This window comes from Moschus berezovskii, chromosome 15 (assembly GCF_049115385.1).
Source record: "Moschus berezovskii isolate FMDL1 chromosome 15, NW_MosBer_1.0, whole genome shotgun sequence".
In the NCBI taxonomy this organism is placed as follows: domain Eukaryota; kingdom Metazoa; phylum Chordata; class Mammalia; order Artiodactyla; family Moschidae; genus Moschus; species Moschus berezovskii.
The window spans coordinates 8575661-8592261 of NC_142474.1; the positions used below are offsets into that span (position 1 = coordinate 8575661).

The 16601-nt window shown below is 59.1% G+C and overlaps 1 protein-coding gene across 3 annotated transcripts; it reads left to right on the forward strand.

Moving 5' to 3' along the window:
- Nucleotides 1-769: 769 nt before the first annotated feature.
- On the forward strand, nucleotides 770-10925 carry SLC35H1 (solute carrier family 35 member H1). Of its 3 annotated transcripts, none has more exons than XM_055438183.2 (10): nucleotides 770-901; nucleotides 3343-3696; nucleotides 4003-4153; nucleotides 4959-5022; nucleotides 5471-5543; nucleotides 6099-6267; nucleotides 6347-6430; nucleotides 8634-8809; nucleotides 9916-10045; nucleotides 10372-10925. In XM_055438183.2, the coding sequence occupies exons 2-10, from the start codon at nucleotides 3577-3579 to the stop codon at nucleotides 10500-10502; spliced, it is 1098 nt and encodes a 365-aa protein (XP_055294158.1). In that variant the 5' UTR covers nucleotides 770-901; nucleotides 3343-3576; the 3' UTR covers nucleotides 10503-10925. The 3 variants fall into 3 exon arrangements, with proteins under 3 accessions (XP_055294158.1, XP_055294175.1, XP_055294168.1); XM_055438200.2 differs by lacking the exon at nucleotides 770-901 and adding an exon at nucleotides 938-1166; XM_055438193.2 differs by lacking the exon at nucleotides 770-901 and having other exon boundaries at nucleotides 1242-3696.
- The last annotated feature ends 5676 nt before the right edge of the window (nucleotides 10926-16601 follow it).

Consider the following 16601-nt stretch of genomic DNA (forward strand, 5'->3'; position numbering starts at 1 on the left):
AAGGACTCCTGTTTGCAGCCAGCCTGTGAGCCATCCAGGAGTGGCTGGAGAGGGAGAGCAAAAAGTTCCAAACTGAACCCCACTATGTACGCTAGCTGGTTCTGGCCTCCAAATGGTCCTCTCTCTCGGCATGGTCTTAACACTCTTCCTGAATCCTGAAAAGTGGGTAAGATCTCAACTCCCCAGTTGGCGTTTTGGGGCCTACTGCCACCTGCCTTTTGCCTACTTTTCTAACGCATAGTTTTTGTCAACTTCTTGTAAACAAATGGGCTCCAAGCCAGACTCCAGCCTTCTTGCCCTCTTACTTCTCCTGCCTGGAATGTTCTCCGCTTACTCAACTTCCTGAAGTTGAGACCATGCTCACAAAATTTTCAGGCACTCAAAATGTTTCACCAATGTTTACTATTTATTCCCTCCCACGGATCTTCTAAGTCCTGAAACCTGATGCCTCCGACATCACTCCCTAGCTGGCTTGAGCTCCCATAGGAAAAAGCCCAGGAGAGATCGAAGTGTTTCCATGGTTGCCCAGCACTGGGTTGGAATAAGGTAAATACTTAAAATTTGTAAGTAGGTGACCTTTTCCTGGCTGCCAGCGGTGCGCAGGGCTCTTGCAGCAGGCACCTTGGTTGACCAGGACCTTGGTTGATTACAGGAGACACAACCAAGGGGGATGCTCAGGCCGGGCTCCTGGGGAGACAAGGCGCGCAGCACGCGGTTTCGTAGACCGCACGGGAGGACCAGTCCCCCGACCTAGACCCCGCCCCGGCCCCGCCCCCGACACGCTCCGCCCCTGACCCTGGCCCCGCCCCTAGCGGCTTCCGGCAGAAGCGCCCCCCAGTGGCGGCAGTGGGCCTCGCACTTCCGGCAGAAGGATCCGGGCCTGCAGCGCCGGCAGGGCGAGGTGAGTGGGCGCGCGGCGGGCCTTCCGCGCGCTCCCGGGGTTGGAGGGGAACCCGGGCGGGGCTGCGAGCGGGGTCCAGGCTCGGCGCCGCGCGCCGCGGCCGCGGGGCCCGCCGGAGTCCTGCTCCTCCCCGGCCTCGGTATCGCGGTCGTGGAGGGGCCCGGGCCTGCGCACTCTCTCCCCGCGCGGTAACCCAGGCGGGCATCGCGCGGACCCGGCCCTGCACTTGGAGAGGCCGCATCCCTCCGTGGGGTGGGAGTCGGGGGTGAGTGGTAAACACGTGGACAAACAAGGAAACGTCAGGTAGTGGGAGGTGCCACCAGGATTAGACGCCCCCTCCCCCACCCCTCCCCCGCCCCAGGCCCCAAGATGTTCAGCCAAGCAAAGATCTGCGGCCGCGAATACAAAGGACACAGGCCTGATGTGTTGGACAAATGGCCAGGAGCCAGAGTGGCGGGTGGCGGGTGGGGAGGAGAAGATGAGGTTGCAGAAGCTGGCAGAGGCCTGAGCCTGGGAGGCCTTCCCCTGGGGTCTGCTGAGGAGTTGGGATTAACCCTGTGAGGGCCTGGTCTGCTTTCTGTGCTCAGGCCACCTCTGCGGCTGGATGGCGGCCTCCAGGCTGTAGGAGGAATTGGAAGCAGGGACACCAGTGAGGAGCCTTGTTAACTTTCGAAGAGGTGCTCCCTGTGGGCTGGGGTCCTCATGGGGACTTCCAGGATTTGAACAATGGAGGGAGCGCGTGCATGACACCAGAAGCCGGAAGATGCAAGAAGTCAATTCCCAGCAGAGTGCTGACCATCCTGGTGTGGGAGCCTGGGGCGATCCGTGGAGGGGAGTGCCAAGAGATAGCTCGCCTAGTGCCAGCAGGCCCCGCAGTTGCCTGTGGGGCTTAGCAGTCAGTCTCAAGGGGGAGTGGTCCCCCCCAGCGTTAACAGTTGGCAACATCTGGAGACGTTTCTGGTCATCCCAACTTACTGGGAAGGAATGCACCAGGCCCCTAGTGCACAACGACCAGGGATGCAGCTAAACATTCTCCCACGCACAGACAGGGCTTCTCCCAGCAGAGGATTATCTGGCCCCAAATAGCACTTGTGCCACAGCTGGAAGGCCTTGGTATAGGGGAAGGAGCCTGGGCCTGGAGTTCTGTCAGAGGTGGGTTTGGTGCCCACACACTCCACTCTCTGGCCACGTGAAGGAGTCTGACGTGGGGAGCACAGGTTTCCAGAATTTCCCGAAGAGAACCGCAGCCTCTGGTGTCCTTTGGGCCAGGCCGTGCCAGCTCCCACAAGGGGGAGGGGACACAGTAAGCCAGGTTCTAGAGTACAGAACTGAGTGCTACCGACTCTGTGGACATGAGTTTGAGTGAACTTCGGGAGTTGGTGATGGACAGGGAGGCCTGGCGTGCTGTGATTCATGGGGTCGCGGAGAGTCGGACACGACTGAGCGACTGAACTGAACTGAACTGAACTGGGGGTGGGGGAGGTAAGATGTCTGATCAGAAGGCTTCCAGAAGGAGGTGGCATTTCAGCAGGGAGGAGCGTGGGGAAGGAGAGACACACAGATGGGGCTGCAGGTGGGTCACACTTGACCCGGGACCACCTGGTCTTCCCCCCACCCCAGCCTGCACGCTTTGGACGTGCCTTCAGCTTGGCTGGATTGATAAGGAGGTAGGGCTTGGTTTCATTGGTTTCCTTTGGCTGAGACTTGAAGGCAGGCACCGCCTCTTTGGAAGTAGTTGTTAGAGGCTCAGGCACAGGAGGCGTTAGTTTTCTGGTTTATTTTCAATGCTTCGAAGACCAGATTGTCCCCTGAAAATCACATGTCCTCTCTCATCGAACCATATAGGGAACACAGGGTGCCAGGTGGCTATGAGCTGTCGTGAACACCATGCCTCCTGTATGCCTGGGGCTCACCACCCGACGACGGAGCACACAGTTGGCTCTCAGGCCTGGCAAACATGTGATGATGGAGGAGAAGGGGAGCAGCCGTAGCCCTGGGGTCCAGCGCTTCCCCAGGAAGAGCCATCCAAGCTGATGATCAGTAGGACCCGCAGAGGAGGGAATGCAGGGCGTGCAGAGCGTTCGGCTCCCTGGGGCAACAGGGAAGAGCCGGATGTGTCTGGGGAAAAGCAGGCCCTGGGTGAGACAGGGCACCCAGAGCCCAGCCACAGGGCAGGCCTGCTTCGCCAGGGGTGGGTCTTGGTCTTGCTGTAAGAGCCCTGGCAGCTGCTGAAGGGCTGCAGCTGCTCTGACATGATCATATTTGCATTTTTAAAAGGTCACTTTGGTGAGAATTCATGGAGAAGAGCTCGAGGTGACAGGTTGTGGGGAGTCCCGTGGCCTGGTCAACCCCTGCTCCCTGCAGGCCAGGGCCGGGGTGGCCGTGTAGGGTCACCCGCCCCCTGCTCCAGCGAACCGGCATGGCCCTTTTCCTCTTTCTAGTCTCAGCCCGGGGGTCCAGCGAGCCACGTCCACCATTGATCATGGAGAGGGTCGGCTCGGGCCACCAGCCCCGAAGGTGAGGGCGGCACCTAGGGCTCCGTGGACGATTCCAGATTATGGAAGCGGCAGCCGGGAGGTGTGCTTGCTGAAAGTCGCAGGCCCAGCCCGCCCGGCCCCTCCTGCGGGGCGTCTTCCTGAGAGGTGGCGGCTGCCCCCGCGGGCCAGTGTCCGCGGATGGGGAGGTGCGCCCCCGACGTGGCCTTCGTGTGGAGGGCGGTGCTGACCCTCGGGCTCGTGCTGCTCTACTACTGCTTCTCCATCGGCATCACCTTCTACAACAAGTGGCTGACCAAGGTACGTGGTGGACCGTAGCGGCCCCTAGTATTTAGCAGTGGGGAGGTACGGGCTTCAGCCAGCCAGGCTGGGAGCCAGTCCACACCAGTGGTGGGACAGGGCCTCGCCAGGGAGTCCCCTAAAATACCAGGATGGAGGGGCATCAGGAAAGGGGGAGATGGGGAGTGAGCCGGGGCAGACGGGGGGTTAGGGGGCCCCAATCACTGCAGAGGCCCCTGAACCCGCAGCCAGGCCAGCAGCAGGGGGGGCCGGGGGCCAGGGGAGGGCGGTCACGGAGGCACCCCGCTCTGTGCTTGGGCTCCCCAGAGCTTCCACTTCCCCCTCTTCATGACGATGCTGCACTTGGCCGTGATCTTCCTGTTCTCTGCCCTGTCCAGGGCCCTGGTTCAGTGCTCCAGCCACAGGGCCCGCGTGGTGCTGAGCTGGCCCGACTACCTCAGAAGAGTGGCTCCCACCGGTACGTGCCTGCCTGCGGGCTGGAGGGAGGGGGCAGCCCAGAGGGGAAGGAAGGCATGAAGCTGAGCCCGGCCGGGGTCACTCCTCTCCACGCCCTCCCCACCCCCACTGCTGCCTCATGGCGGGTGGGCGGGGATGAGGGGTGCGTTGGCTCGGCCTTCCCACACCCTTGAACACGGGCATCACGACCTGGAGACGGTGGTCAGAGGGCGCATCACAGCCGGCCCTGAGACCGGGCACCAGAGCCCACAGAGCCCAGGGGAGGGGGCCAGCTGGCAGCTGCGCGGGAGGGCTTCCGGGAGTGGGGGCTGTGGGCTGAGACCTGGAGGGGTCGCGGGTCCCCTCAGAGGGGAGGCCCCGTGTCCCCAGGAGAGGCTTGGTGTGTGGGCAGGTCTGCGAGGGAACTAAAAGTGTCTCCGGAAGCTGAGGACTCAGCTGTCGGGAGAGGAAGCAGAACTGAGAAGGCAGCTGGCTCAGATTATGGAGGACCAAGTCCTGAGGGTGGGGGTGGGGGACAGTGTGTTCCATCCCGAGGGAGGTGGGAGCCAGTCTGCAGAGTTTCCGGTAGGGGGTCCTCAGTATCAGATGAACAGCCCTTCCTCATGGGGTGGGGGGCGCGGCATTCCTAATATCCAACAAGCGGGAAGTGGTTAGATAGTGGACCTTTGCCCTAGTGCTGGAGCAGCCCCCTCCCCTTTAGGGGCGAGGGGCCAGGAGTTAACCCTTCAGTTGCTGGATGGAAAAGAAAGCTCCAGGAGGGCCCCTGCCTGGGCGGGGTGTCCCACAGGTGTCCCATGTCTTCGCAGCACTGGCCACGGCGCTGGATGTGGGCTTGTCCAACTGGAGCTTCCTCTACATCACTGTCTCACTGTGAGTACTGGGCCCCTCTGGCCTTCTGTCCAGCAGGCTGGGGCGGGGGTCTGCACCTCCCTGCAAGGTCCCTGCCAGGCAGCGGGGAAGCGGGCACGGAGGGCAGAGGGAGCAGCTCTCGCTTATCTCAGATTCTGCGCTTCAGCGAGCCGTGTGTGGCTGCCCCCTTTCTCCATTTTTCTCTTCCCTCCTTAATCCTGGTCTCCACTAAAGAGCAAGAGGCCTCCGAGTCAGAGATTCCTTCCGACTACAGGTTGCGTGTCAACCCAGAGGACTCGCCTGCCTTCCTTAGGTCTTTTGTGTCCCGCGGGGCCTGCAGCCCTCAGGGAGGTCAGGGATCTCCCCTGGCCTGCTCTGGCCCCCTGGTGGCGCAGCATGGGCTCCTTTCCTGGCAGTAAGGCCGCATTGCCGGCTCCAGCAGCGCGTCACGGGGACGTTTCCCTTGCAGGTACACGATGACCAAGTCCTCAGCTGTCCTCTTCATCCTCATCTTCTCTCTGATCTTCAAGCTGGAGGAGCTGGTGAGGCCCCAGCTTTCCTCGCATCCCGCCAGTCTTGCCAGCCCCCACCGATGCTAAGAATAGAAAGCGGGAGCTGCGCAGTGGCTTGTCCCTGCCTGTGACCAAGGAGGCAAGCCCAGCTCAATGGTGCTCCGTCCCTGGGGACAGACCCGGGGTGCTGCTGGAGAAGATGTAGGAACTGGTGTGGCAGGAGCGGTGACCGTGGGAGACAGGGTTCAAGGACACAGGGCTGGGGCAGTGGGTCCTGGGGGCTCCCCGCTGTGCAGCTGGAGCCCTTCATTCGCTGGGTGCAGGGGGGTGGTGGGGCCACGTGGGGACCTAGGACCGCTGTAGGACAGCACTACTGCCGTGTTTCAGGGTCTTGGGTCCGTGCCAGCCAGATGTCAGCCCTGGTAACCCCGAGGGGAAGGGACCAGCCAGGACCCCAGGGTGGGGCAGGTAGAAGGATGCCTTGCCCCAGGGGCAGCCAAGATGGTCACTGACCCCCAAACTCCCAGGTGTAATGAACTTGAGACCCCCGAGTTGACTGCAGCTGCTCCCCACCCTGTCTTTCAGCGCGCGGCGCTAGTATTGGTGGTCCTGCTCATCGCCGGGGGCCTCTTCATGTTCACCTACAAGTCCACGCAGTTCAACATCGAGGGCTTCGCCTTGGTGCTGGGTGCCTCGTTCATCGGCGGCATTCGCTGGACCCTCACCCAGATGCTCCTGCAGAAGGCGGAACTTGGTGAGCGAGGGCCCGGGGCACCAGGCAGGGTGGAGGCGGGCCGGGCCGGGCACAATGGCTCACGTGTCACTCTGTGCAGGGCTCCAGAATCCCATCGACACCATGTTCCACCTGCAGCCACTCATGTTCCTGGGTCTCTTCCCTCTCTTCGCTGTGTTTGAAGGTACGTGGGGTCATCCACCTTGGGGGACCTTGGCACAGAGCTCTGATCTCTGCTTGGAGCCCAGCACTGTGGTAGCTGTGGAGGCTCCGGAGATCAGTGATGGTGGTCCCGACCCTGGCAGTGCCTGGTTTGGGGGCTGGACAAACACTTAAACCAAGGGGCTAGAGTCTTGCAGAATAAATGCTACTGAGAAGTCACATGTAAAACACACCGGACGGTAATGATGGTGAATGCACACAGCCCTAAAGGTATACAAGGGCTGTTCTAATTGTTCTAAATACGTTAACTCCTTTAATACTCCCCCAAAACCGCATGTGCCGGTACTGAGCCTGCCTCATCTTGCAAATAAAAGAAACTGAGGCGGAGAGAAGTCATGATTGCCTTGCTCAGGGCTCCATAGCTCATATACAGGCCAGCCCCTGGCTCTGGAGTCCCTCTCTTAACCACCATGCCTTCTTTCTCTTAGTTGGAGCAGAGTCATGAATGACTCCAGGTTGGTGGGGCGAGGCTTCCCAGACAGTGCATTTTTGGAGAATGAATGGGATTTTGAGCCCCTAATGGGGGTGAGTGCCCCAGGAAGTGGGAACAGGAGGTTCAGACATGGAGAGGTGTGTGGGATTGGCCTTGGCTGTTTCTCGGTCAGGCAGCGGGGGAGTGAGGAAAGGGCAGGTGGGCATTTCCTTCCCCGCTTCCCTCCTCACCTCCCAGGGAAGAGTTAGAAGAATCTGTCTAGCCTGGGCCGGGGGGCCACCATGTTCCTCTCCCTGACGTTTTGGAATTGGTCTTCGTCCCCTGTCTGTTTATCCTTCCTCCCAGAGTCCCTTCTGTCCTCAGGGTCATTACAGAGAATTCTGTCCCACATCCATTTAAGTTTCAAGCAGTGAAGCGTCTCAGGCCTCTCGGAGATTACTCTGCAGCCCCGTTGTCCAGGAAACTTGTGTTCTGCAGCCTCATTTTCCCCCCGTTTTGAAATCCCTCTCCATCCCTTCCTTATGCCCCTCAACAAGTGCCACACTCTCCCTCCCTTCCCGGATGTTTACACCATTTCCCCATCTCTGCAAACCCTCACCCGAGAGCCCCTGGTAGTCATCGCTTAGCAAAGCTGCATGGATTTAGCTTCTTTAATCTTTTCTGGTAAATTAATCCCCCAAGCGCCTTCATTACTTACGTTGCTCTTCCCCGAATTCCCTTCAATTTGCTGACGCCTTTGCAGTGCTGCCGAGCCCAGCACCAGACAAGATGTCCTGCGTCAGAAGGCTGTGTGCCTGGGGACCTCCGACATTCTGCTTCTCCTTGGTACTTCCCTCCAAAACCCTCACAGGGCTCGGCCAGCCTCCCGCTCCCACGAGTGTCCATTTGCCGAGTCTGGGGCTCACCTTCCCACCAGCTTCTACCCCCGGAAGCCTTGCTTGTTCTCTCAGATGGGCAGTGCTGGAGAGCCACGGGTCCTCTGAAAGTCTGGGCACAACTTGGTGTGTGGAGGCCTGTGTGGGTGTCTCCGGAACAAAGGGCCGTGGTTTTGTCGTCTCTTTGAACGTGTGTGTGTTTACTCTTTGAGAACTGTTTATCAAACTATACTGTCCAGTCTAGTCCCTTTCGTTTTGTCAGTGGGGAAACGGTGGTCCAGAAAAGGGCACATGTCTCGGCTACACCCCACAGCTCTGTAGTTAGATGGAGAAGGTGTGCATGGATGGACCCACCTGAAGTGAAGGGCCTCCTCCAGTGGTCCAGGGCACTGACAGTCCTCATGTAGCAGGTGCCCCATCTCTCTTTGGGCAAAGGGGTCTCATAGCCACCAAGGCCACAGGAAGTCACATCCCTCCCCGCCACCTCCTCCCCAGAGATGGGTGGTACACAGGTGTGAAGGAGCAAGGCGCTTCCGCCCAATGCCCCTTGTGGTACCAGCCCCCTGCTCTAGTCCAGAGGCTCAGAAGCCTCCATCAGTCTCTGTTAGGATCCTTGGCTTGTATCGCCCCCAGGCTCCCTGGCAGCTGGCCTTGCTTCCCGGTTTCCCCAAGTCCCCGGCCATCTGCTGGAGATTCTCTGACGCCTCCCATCCCGGGACTCGGGACCTCAGGCGGCGGGTGCAGGGAGGGTGGGGTGCAGCCGTGGCAAATCACACCCGACGGCTGGGTGGGGTGAGGCTGCCCAGGCAGGCACACCCAGGACGTGGCCCCCTGCTCTCTCCCCCCGTTGCTTCCAGGTCTCCATTTGTCCACATCTGAGAAAATCTTCCGTTTCCAGGACACAGGGCTGCTCCTGCGGGTGCTCGGGAGCCTCTTCCTCGGCGGGATTCTCGCCTTTGGTTTGGGCTTCTCTGAGTTCCTCCTGGTCTCCAGGACCTCCAGCCTTACTCTCTCCATTGCCGGCATTTTTAAGGTACAGTCTTGGAGGCAACCCCAGTCCTGTCTTAGAGGGGCGCCCCTCTCTGGCGGGCGTCCCAGCTCGTGCTTCCCAGAGCCCTGTGGGGAAGAGATGGACGTGCCTGTCTCACCAGGCAGTCCATCCATCATCACCACGGCCCAGGATTGGGGTGGGGGGGGCAGTCCTGCTTCACAGATGGGGAAACAGACATGAAGAGCTGCCCTCACCCAGGGATATATGGCTAGCAGGTGGCCAAGCTGACTCCACTAGGCCTGGGACATGTTTACATTTTACCAAGAAAGCCAACTCTGGTCATTAGGAAGTGGCCTGGAGTCAGGATTGAGAAGCCCCCAGTCAGACTCATCAGCACAGGGTCCTGTGCTTGGCAGTGATTGATTGACAGCATCTGCCAGGAGCACAGTGAGGGATGGTTCTATCACGGGGCCCTGCGGCTGCCGATCCTGTCTTTACCGCTGTCTAGGAGCCCCTAGCCGTCTCCTTGCATCACTTCTCCCCTTCCTCCCCCCATCATCACTCACTGCTTCCTGCTCGGGGCCGTGGACAGGCAGATCCTGATCCTGGAGCAGTGTTCCCTAAAACCAGCAGGACAGGGCTCCCTGAGGGTCTCGCCCACCCAGTGATGACGTGTGAGCCGCATTTCTCAGAATGAGTCATCTGACCAGTCCCCTTTGCAGCCAGTGCTTACAAAGAACTCCACGATCAGTGTGTCCTGTAGAGCCCAGTGTGACTGCACCCCATCCCCGCCCCACGGCAGCAGAGGCGCTCCGTGCACAGGTGCTTCTGGAAGGGCAGCTGTCCTTCCTGCCTGTGGACGTGGCTGTGGACTTGCTACCCTGTGTCCCCAGCCTGGATTCGGTCTGCCTCTTCCAGTCCGGACAGAATTCTGTGAAAAGCACCCCCACTCTGTCCATAGTAACACAGAGTGGGGGAGGCCTCAGTCTGGTCCCCGAGCTCAGGGAGGCTTCCCCCTTTGTGTTGCAGGGAGTTTGGGCAGGTCTGGCTCTCCCCTGTGGTGTGACGGCACCCCCGGGCCCCACCTTCCTTGCCAAGGAACCCCTCCCCGGCCCTGAGCACACCCCTCCTTGCCTCTCTTCCCGCAGGAAGTCTGCACTTTGCTGTTGGCGGCGCATCTGCTGGGCGACCAGATCAGCCTCCTGAACTGGCTGGGCTTTGCCCTCTGCCTCTCGGGAATATCTCTGCACATTGCCCTCAAAGCCATGCACGCCAGAGGTACCCAGAGTCCCCTTTTGGAAGCCTGTCTCCTGGTGACCCTCTGCCCCTGGATTTCCCCTCCGCCCATCCCTACCAGCAGGAGGCAGGTGGCTCTCGACCCCCTAGGCCACTCGCAGTCCGGTCCACTCAGTTCAGCTGCCCCTGCTCTGGCTGTTCCTCTAGTTCCGGGAGTTTGCCTGGTGATTCAGCCACCGCCACTCCTCCTGTCTCAGGGGTCGTCTCCAGGGAGCGGGCGGGGGCCTGGATCCTTCAGCATGTTCTCCCATCAGGCCGGGGTAGGCAGACCCTTGCTGGGTGTGTGATGCTGCTGTCTCTCTCCCCAGGTGACGGCACCCCTAAGCCCCTGAAGGGGCTGGGCTCCAATCCCGACCTGGAGCTGCTGCTCCGGAGCGGCCAGCCGGGGGACGAGGACAATGAGGAGGAGGAGTACTTCGTGGCCCAGGGGCAGCAGTGAACAGCTGGGGGGCCAGTTGGCGGCTCGGGGACCCGGGTGGTACCTCCCAGCCGCTGGGCAGCAGCGGGCCCAGTGTCTCCCGGGCCAGGCCTCGGAGGGCACGTAACTGGTGCTGGGGCTGGGGCAGAGAGCTGGTGCGCCGGGTGGGCTCCAGGCCAGCCTCGGGCCTGGCCAGAGCAGGGACCCAGCGGCGCTGGTGTCGCAGCAGGAACAGGGAGCGAGCAGGCTGTCTTAGCTGCTCACCAGGCTCTGAGAGCCAGGATGGTGATTTTAGAGAGAAGACGTTTCCAGGGGGCTGGGCTTGAACTGCAGTGCAGTTAGGGACGGAAGGTGGGGATGCTGGGGCCCCGTCACCTGGAGACTGTCCTTTCTCCACAGGCAGACCTATTTATAGCTTGGAAATAAAGGGTTTCCGGTCCACTGGCCACCTTGTGTTGCCTGGAGGTATGGGGGCAGGGGGGGCCCAGCCTCTCCCCTTCTGCCTCCTTCAGCGGACTCATCCTACTCCAGGCCGCCCGTGTCTCTCGTCTCAGGTCAGAGCCCCAGGGCCCTCTCTTGGGGCCTGGCTACAACTGCAGGCAGCAAAGAACAGGTCCTGAGTTTCATATTCTGGGGACTCCAGTGTTTTCACAGCCTGATTTGAATATTGACTCTCGTCATTCACTGTGTGACCTTAAGTTACCTAACCTCACTGAACCGCAGTCTTTTCATCTGTGGAGTGGGGATCATGGTTATCTCAGAGTTGTTCCAAGGACTGAGTCAATGTTGGTAGCAGATCAAACGTTATTTTTGCACATATTCTGAAAGTCCTTGACAACCATGGAGCCAAGACCTTAAGTGAGCAGGCATGCTAAAATTCATGGCCAGCTCTGTGTGTCTACTGGACATGTGTGGAGGGGTTATGGGCCTCTGGGACCTGGGCCTTCCACCCACCTGCCCACTAGTCTGCAGTCTTCTTTATAAAATGGAGAGGGAGGAGATGAGATGCGGCCTCTCCCTTGCGCCACTGCCCTGCCTGGGGCCGGGCAGGCGGGCAGTCCTTCCGGGCCCCAGTGCGCCCAGCACTCACAGCAGGTGGCGCCACCGCACCAGGCTTTGGCTCCGGAGACCGCCTGTCGTGGGCACCAGCCAAACCCAGGCAGAGTCCTGGGAGGAGGACCCGCCCTGGTGCCTCCAGGTAGAGGGACTTGTTATGAGTTGGTCTAATCAGATCAGAGCCAGGACAGCCCAGCCCATCAAGCCCAGGAGAACGTTAGTATTTTAGAAACAGGTTGACAGACTTTCTCCGTGAAGGACCAGATGGTAAATATTTTCCTTTTGGGGGCCACATGGCCCCTGTTGCAGCTCCTCAAGTCTGCCTTTGTGTCAGGAAAGCAGCCACAGACAGAGATACAGAAGTGAAAGGGCGGGGCCGTGTTCCAGGGAACGCTTCCTGCAAAACCAGGACTCCACCTGCATGCTGGAGTTTGCCAACCCCTGCTGTAGAAGAAGCCTTAAGAACGACTTTGAGTCCCATGCTCAGTCTTACGACTAGGAAAACTGAGGCCCAGGAAGGGGCAGTGAGTGGCCTGAGGCCCCAGGAATTAGAATTGAGGTCTCCTGCCACCAGCTCAGCTTCACAACGCAGACTTCTCCCGCAAATGGAGATGTGACACCCAGGGCTCCCCTGAGGTGGTGTCTTATCTGGTTCCTGCACCTCCACCCCCGCCCTTGGATTCTGTAGGCTCAGAGGGTAGGATTAAAGGAAGCTTGTGCTCCACACCGCTGATGTGGGGAGAGCCAGCAGACAGGAGGGGCCGGGGCCTCCGCCTCTGCCAGAGAACCTGCTTGGGATGCAGGATGCTTGGGCGGTGGGGAAAGGCTGCCAGAGCCCCGCTGGCTCAGGTGGATGAGAGCTTCCTGTCTGCTCCCCACTCCATCTCCCTCTCCCTGCACAGGGAGCAAGTGCTGTCTGGTGCAGTAATTACAGGGTGCAGAGTGGAGGGCCCCACTACCAGCACGTTGGGTTCAGTGGCAGCCCCTCACTTAGCATCTATTACCAGCCAAGCCTAGAGGAGGGCTCCCCTCTTCTCCTCCCACTACCGGGCCTGCCCCAATCACCTGGCCTCCCAGGTCAGACAGCGTCCCCCTCAGCTTTGAGCCCTGGGAGCACCCATGCTGTCTGCAGCCATTGCATCTCGGGGCTGCAGTGTCGCCATGGCAACTCCGTTGCGCACACAGGTTGAAGGAAGCTGAGGATGTGACTTGTCTCCAAGGCTGTGGCGTCTGTCCCCACGAAGCCTCCAGCTCCAGCGCTTCTGCTGAGGAGGGGGCGGGGAGGAGGGCTGACCCAGAGGTTCGAGTTTTAAGTGCTTACATGCCCACCGCCTCTCCAGGGGCCTACAGTGGGAAGAAGGTTAATGCCCCCAATACATGAGCATGTCTGCAGTTGGGGGCGTGGTGAGGATGAGGACAAGCTGGAGTTTGTCTGTGGGAGAAAGCTGAGACATGAGGCTGTACCAGAAATACCCTCATCTTCCTTCTGGTACCTTCTCTGCCAGGAGGGCTCAGGTGATCACGTCTTACCTGTTAACACTCCATTCTGCTAAAAAAATCTAGAAGTTCCAGTGGCTTGACAGTAGAGTTCCATGGCACCAAGAGAATTATCTTCGTGGAACTTGCCACAGCTTGCTGCATCACAGACTAACGGACTGAGCAGGATCCCCGATTTGCAATCCAGAGAGCTGAGGGTGGGGACCCCCAGATCATCCATTGGGGCCAACAGCATTCGGTGAGTGCTGGCCATGTGCCGGACACAGATGTGTGTCCTTGGAGAGATGGCAGATGGGACCATCATTCCTCCCGCCTAGGGAAGCGTTGAGGCGCAAGGGACGAAGGAGATGGGGAGGAGAGCACAGTGGACATTCACCAGGCACCTTCTCAGCCTCTCACATCAGTCATTTAATCGCTAACAGCCCCAATACAGTCAAAGTTGATTGTACCTATTTTCATTGCTGTGGAAACTGAGCTCATAGACATTGAGCATGACAGCGCCTAAGAACACAGCCTCGGGATTCCACCAGACCCAGGTTCACATCCCCCTTGGCCCTGGGATCAGCTGTGTGTCTCGGGCATGCCGCTGATCCCCTCTGAGCCCGTGTCCTTTTCTGTAAAGGTGGAATGCTAATATATATCTTTTAGCGAAGCTGTTGTGAAAATGTATGTAAAGCAGTTAACACATACGGGACACAATAACCATTCAGCAAATGTCAGCCATGGGGATGCAACATAACTTGCCTGGATGACAAAGCAAGTGAGAGGCAGAGCAAACACTGAGGTCCTGGCCTTTTGAGGTCACCATCCCTGCTGCCATGCCTGGGACAGTGGAGACACTTGACAGATATTTGTTTCATGAAGGAATTTCCAACAGTGGAAAGTGAAGTGAGGTTTTCCCTGGGTTCCGAGGACTAGCCTAACTTCTGAATGATCTGCCGAACAAGAAAACGCTGTCCCCTCACCACCACCCATCCCTGCCGGCCTCCCAGCCCTCCCCTTGAGCCTCCATCTTAACCACACAGCCTTGACATCAGCTGGGCCCCTTTGACCTTGTTTCATAGCAACCAGTTAGCTTGACTTCTGTTCCCATGCTTATGCACCGTTTCGTTGGCAACTAGTACATTTCCCCAGAACAGGCCCACAAGCCTTAGTCCGGCTGGCATCCTGCCGACGGGTTCATCTTTTTCTCCTGGATATCTGATGAGAACTCTCCTGCTGGGCCAACAGAGGGACAAAACAGAGAAGCAGGAGGAAATGCATTCAAATGCATTCAATAACTGTTTCTGGAGCAAGTCCCCCCATGCCCTGCCCAGCGAGAGCTGCTGGAGATACACAAGGCGTTACAGATGCTGTTGCTGTCCTCAGGAAACTTCTGCAGGGCTTTTAAATCTAATGGGTTCCCTGGGAAGTATACCCAGAGGTAAAGATTAAAGTCCAAGATGTTATTCAGAGAGGGGGCTTGGAAAAACACCTGTGGAAGGGAGGAAACGGAGGCAGGTTTCAGCGGAGGGAGGAGTCAAGCTTCAAGGAAGGTGCGACAAAGGCCTCAGTCAACCCCATGGGGAGCTTTGGAGCTGGGATGACCCTGCAGAGCTGTCCCAAGCCAGGATGAGAGAGGTTCAGGCCTTTGTACTAACACACTGATCTGTCATTGGAATTGAGTCTACCCTGGAAGGAGGCACAGCCTTGGGTGAGGCAGTTTTCTTCCAATCAAGACAGTCCTCCAAAGAGGGCTGACCATCCTTCCGGTTACACTCCCAGGGGCTCGTGGAGTAAGTCTTTCATTCCCAAAGGGTGACGTGCAGCCTGTCACAGCATCCACCACACATGGCGTCCACAGTCTGGCCCAAGGTCACTCACCTCCCTCGCCCCCAAGCACACCGGGGAGCCTTCGTGGCAGGGCTCACACCTCCCAGTGCCCGCCTTCCGCTTGTCTGCTCTGCAGATGACCGGGGATCCCTGAAGAGGAAAGCAACATCTGACATGTATGTGCATTTTCCTAGGGGAGGCTCTCTTGACCCCCCTCCCGAGATTAAGAACCACTAGTCCAAGGAAAGTGAGACTTTCCCCAAACTTCAGAACGTGATCAGAGATGCACAGTTAGTGCTCAGTGAATACGAGCGGATGGATGGAGAAATGGGCAGATGGGTGGATGCCATAACAAGACAGTGTGGGAGGTAGAGAAGGAGTGACCAATTCTGCTTGGGGCAGGAGGAGAGCAAAGATTCCCAGTAGCAGCTGTCCCTTTTGAAGTGAGCCTTGAAGACTGGCTAGGAGTTGCCAAGCAGACGAAAGGAGACAAGCATACCAGGCAGGGGCAAGAGCAGACGCAGGCACAGGTGTGAGCGCATGTGGGGACAGAGCGTTTCGCCACCACGGGAATTAGCTCACCGTGGCAGCTCACAGGTGCGCACAGGTAAGGTGGGGGAGGGGGTCTTCTCCTTTGAAAAGCTCCCAGGTTCCAAGGAGGTGTCCTGATAGGAATTACTCAGTTGTTCTTGAACAGGCAGGTGTCTCTTCTCCTCCACACCGCCAACACTTTACCTCCAGGTGGGAGGGTGGGGGAAGTCCTAAAGATAACCCCACCCAAGCGAAGGACATCTGGTCATTTACCATGTCCTTTCCCATCCTTTTTCGCCTCTGCAGTCTCTCCCTGGGAGGTCGGTGGTACCAGTTGGCCCACTTTGCAGAGGAGAAACAGGCTCCAGGAGCCAGGTGATTAGCCCAAGGTCACTCACCTCCCTCGCCCCCAAGCTTAGCCAGGAGCCCTCAGAGCAGGTCTGACACCTCCCAGTGCCCTCTTGTGCACTTCTTTGCTATGCAGCCCTCTACTAGGATGCCAGGAGTCTCACCTGCCTCCTGGGATTCCGCCAGGAAGAACTGCCTGCCGCAGGGGGACCAAGGGCCTGGGGGCAACCACGTCCCGCTGGCCATGTTTTGCTCTGGGAGTAATCCCCCACTGAGCCAAAGCCTCCGTCCTGTTCCAGGGCTGCCCTATGAATTAAACATGCCCCCGTGGTTAACTCAGTAATGCTTTTATTAATAGTTAATTACTCAGTGCGCACTGGGGAAATGAGGCTCACTCAGGCCTCGTAAATTAAGGCAGCGATCTCGTGAAAGAAGCCAAAGGGAGTTCATTACCCCCTCTGTCGCCGCCCCCCCTGGCTGGCCATTTAGCGGCGCTAAACGACGGGGGCGGGCGGAGGGGGTACCGTCTCCGGGTGGAGGTGGGAAGCGGCGGATGAACGTACTCCGGTTTCCTAGGTGGAAGGGCCTGAGCTAGGTGTGGCGAGACCTGTCGGCCGCGGGGGTGTGATGCCCTGGCGGTTGTCATCGGCCTGTGTCCTTGTCACTGCCCGGGAGTCGGCGCGGGCCCCCAGGGACTCCGGTCCAGGGCAGGGCTCCCTGTCCCAGGCCGGGAGGAGCGGGTCTCGGCGCTCCGGCCTCCGAGCCGCGGGCTCCCTTCCCGACGCGGTCCTTCTCTCAGCGGTCAGGCTTCCCCGGCTAGGTTTTTGTTGTGGCTGAAGCCAATTTCCCGTCCTGGTTTTGCGGCTGAGCTGGAGA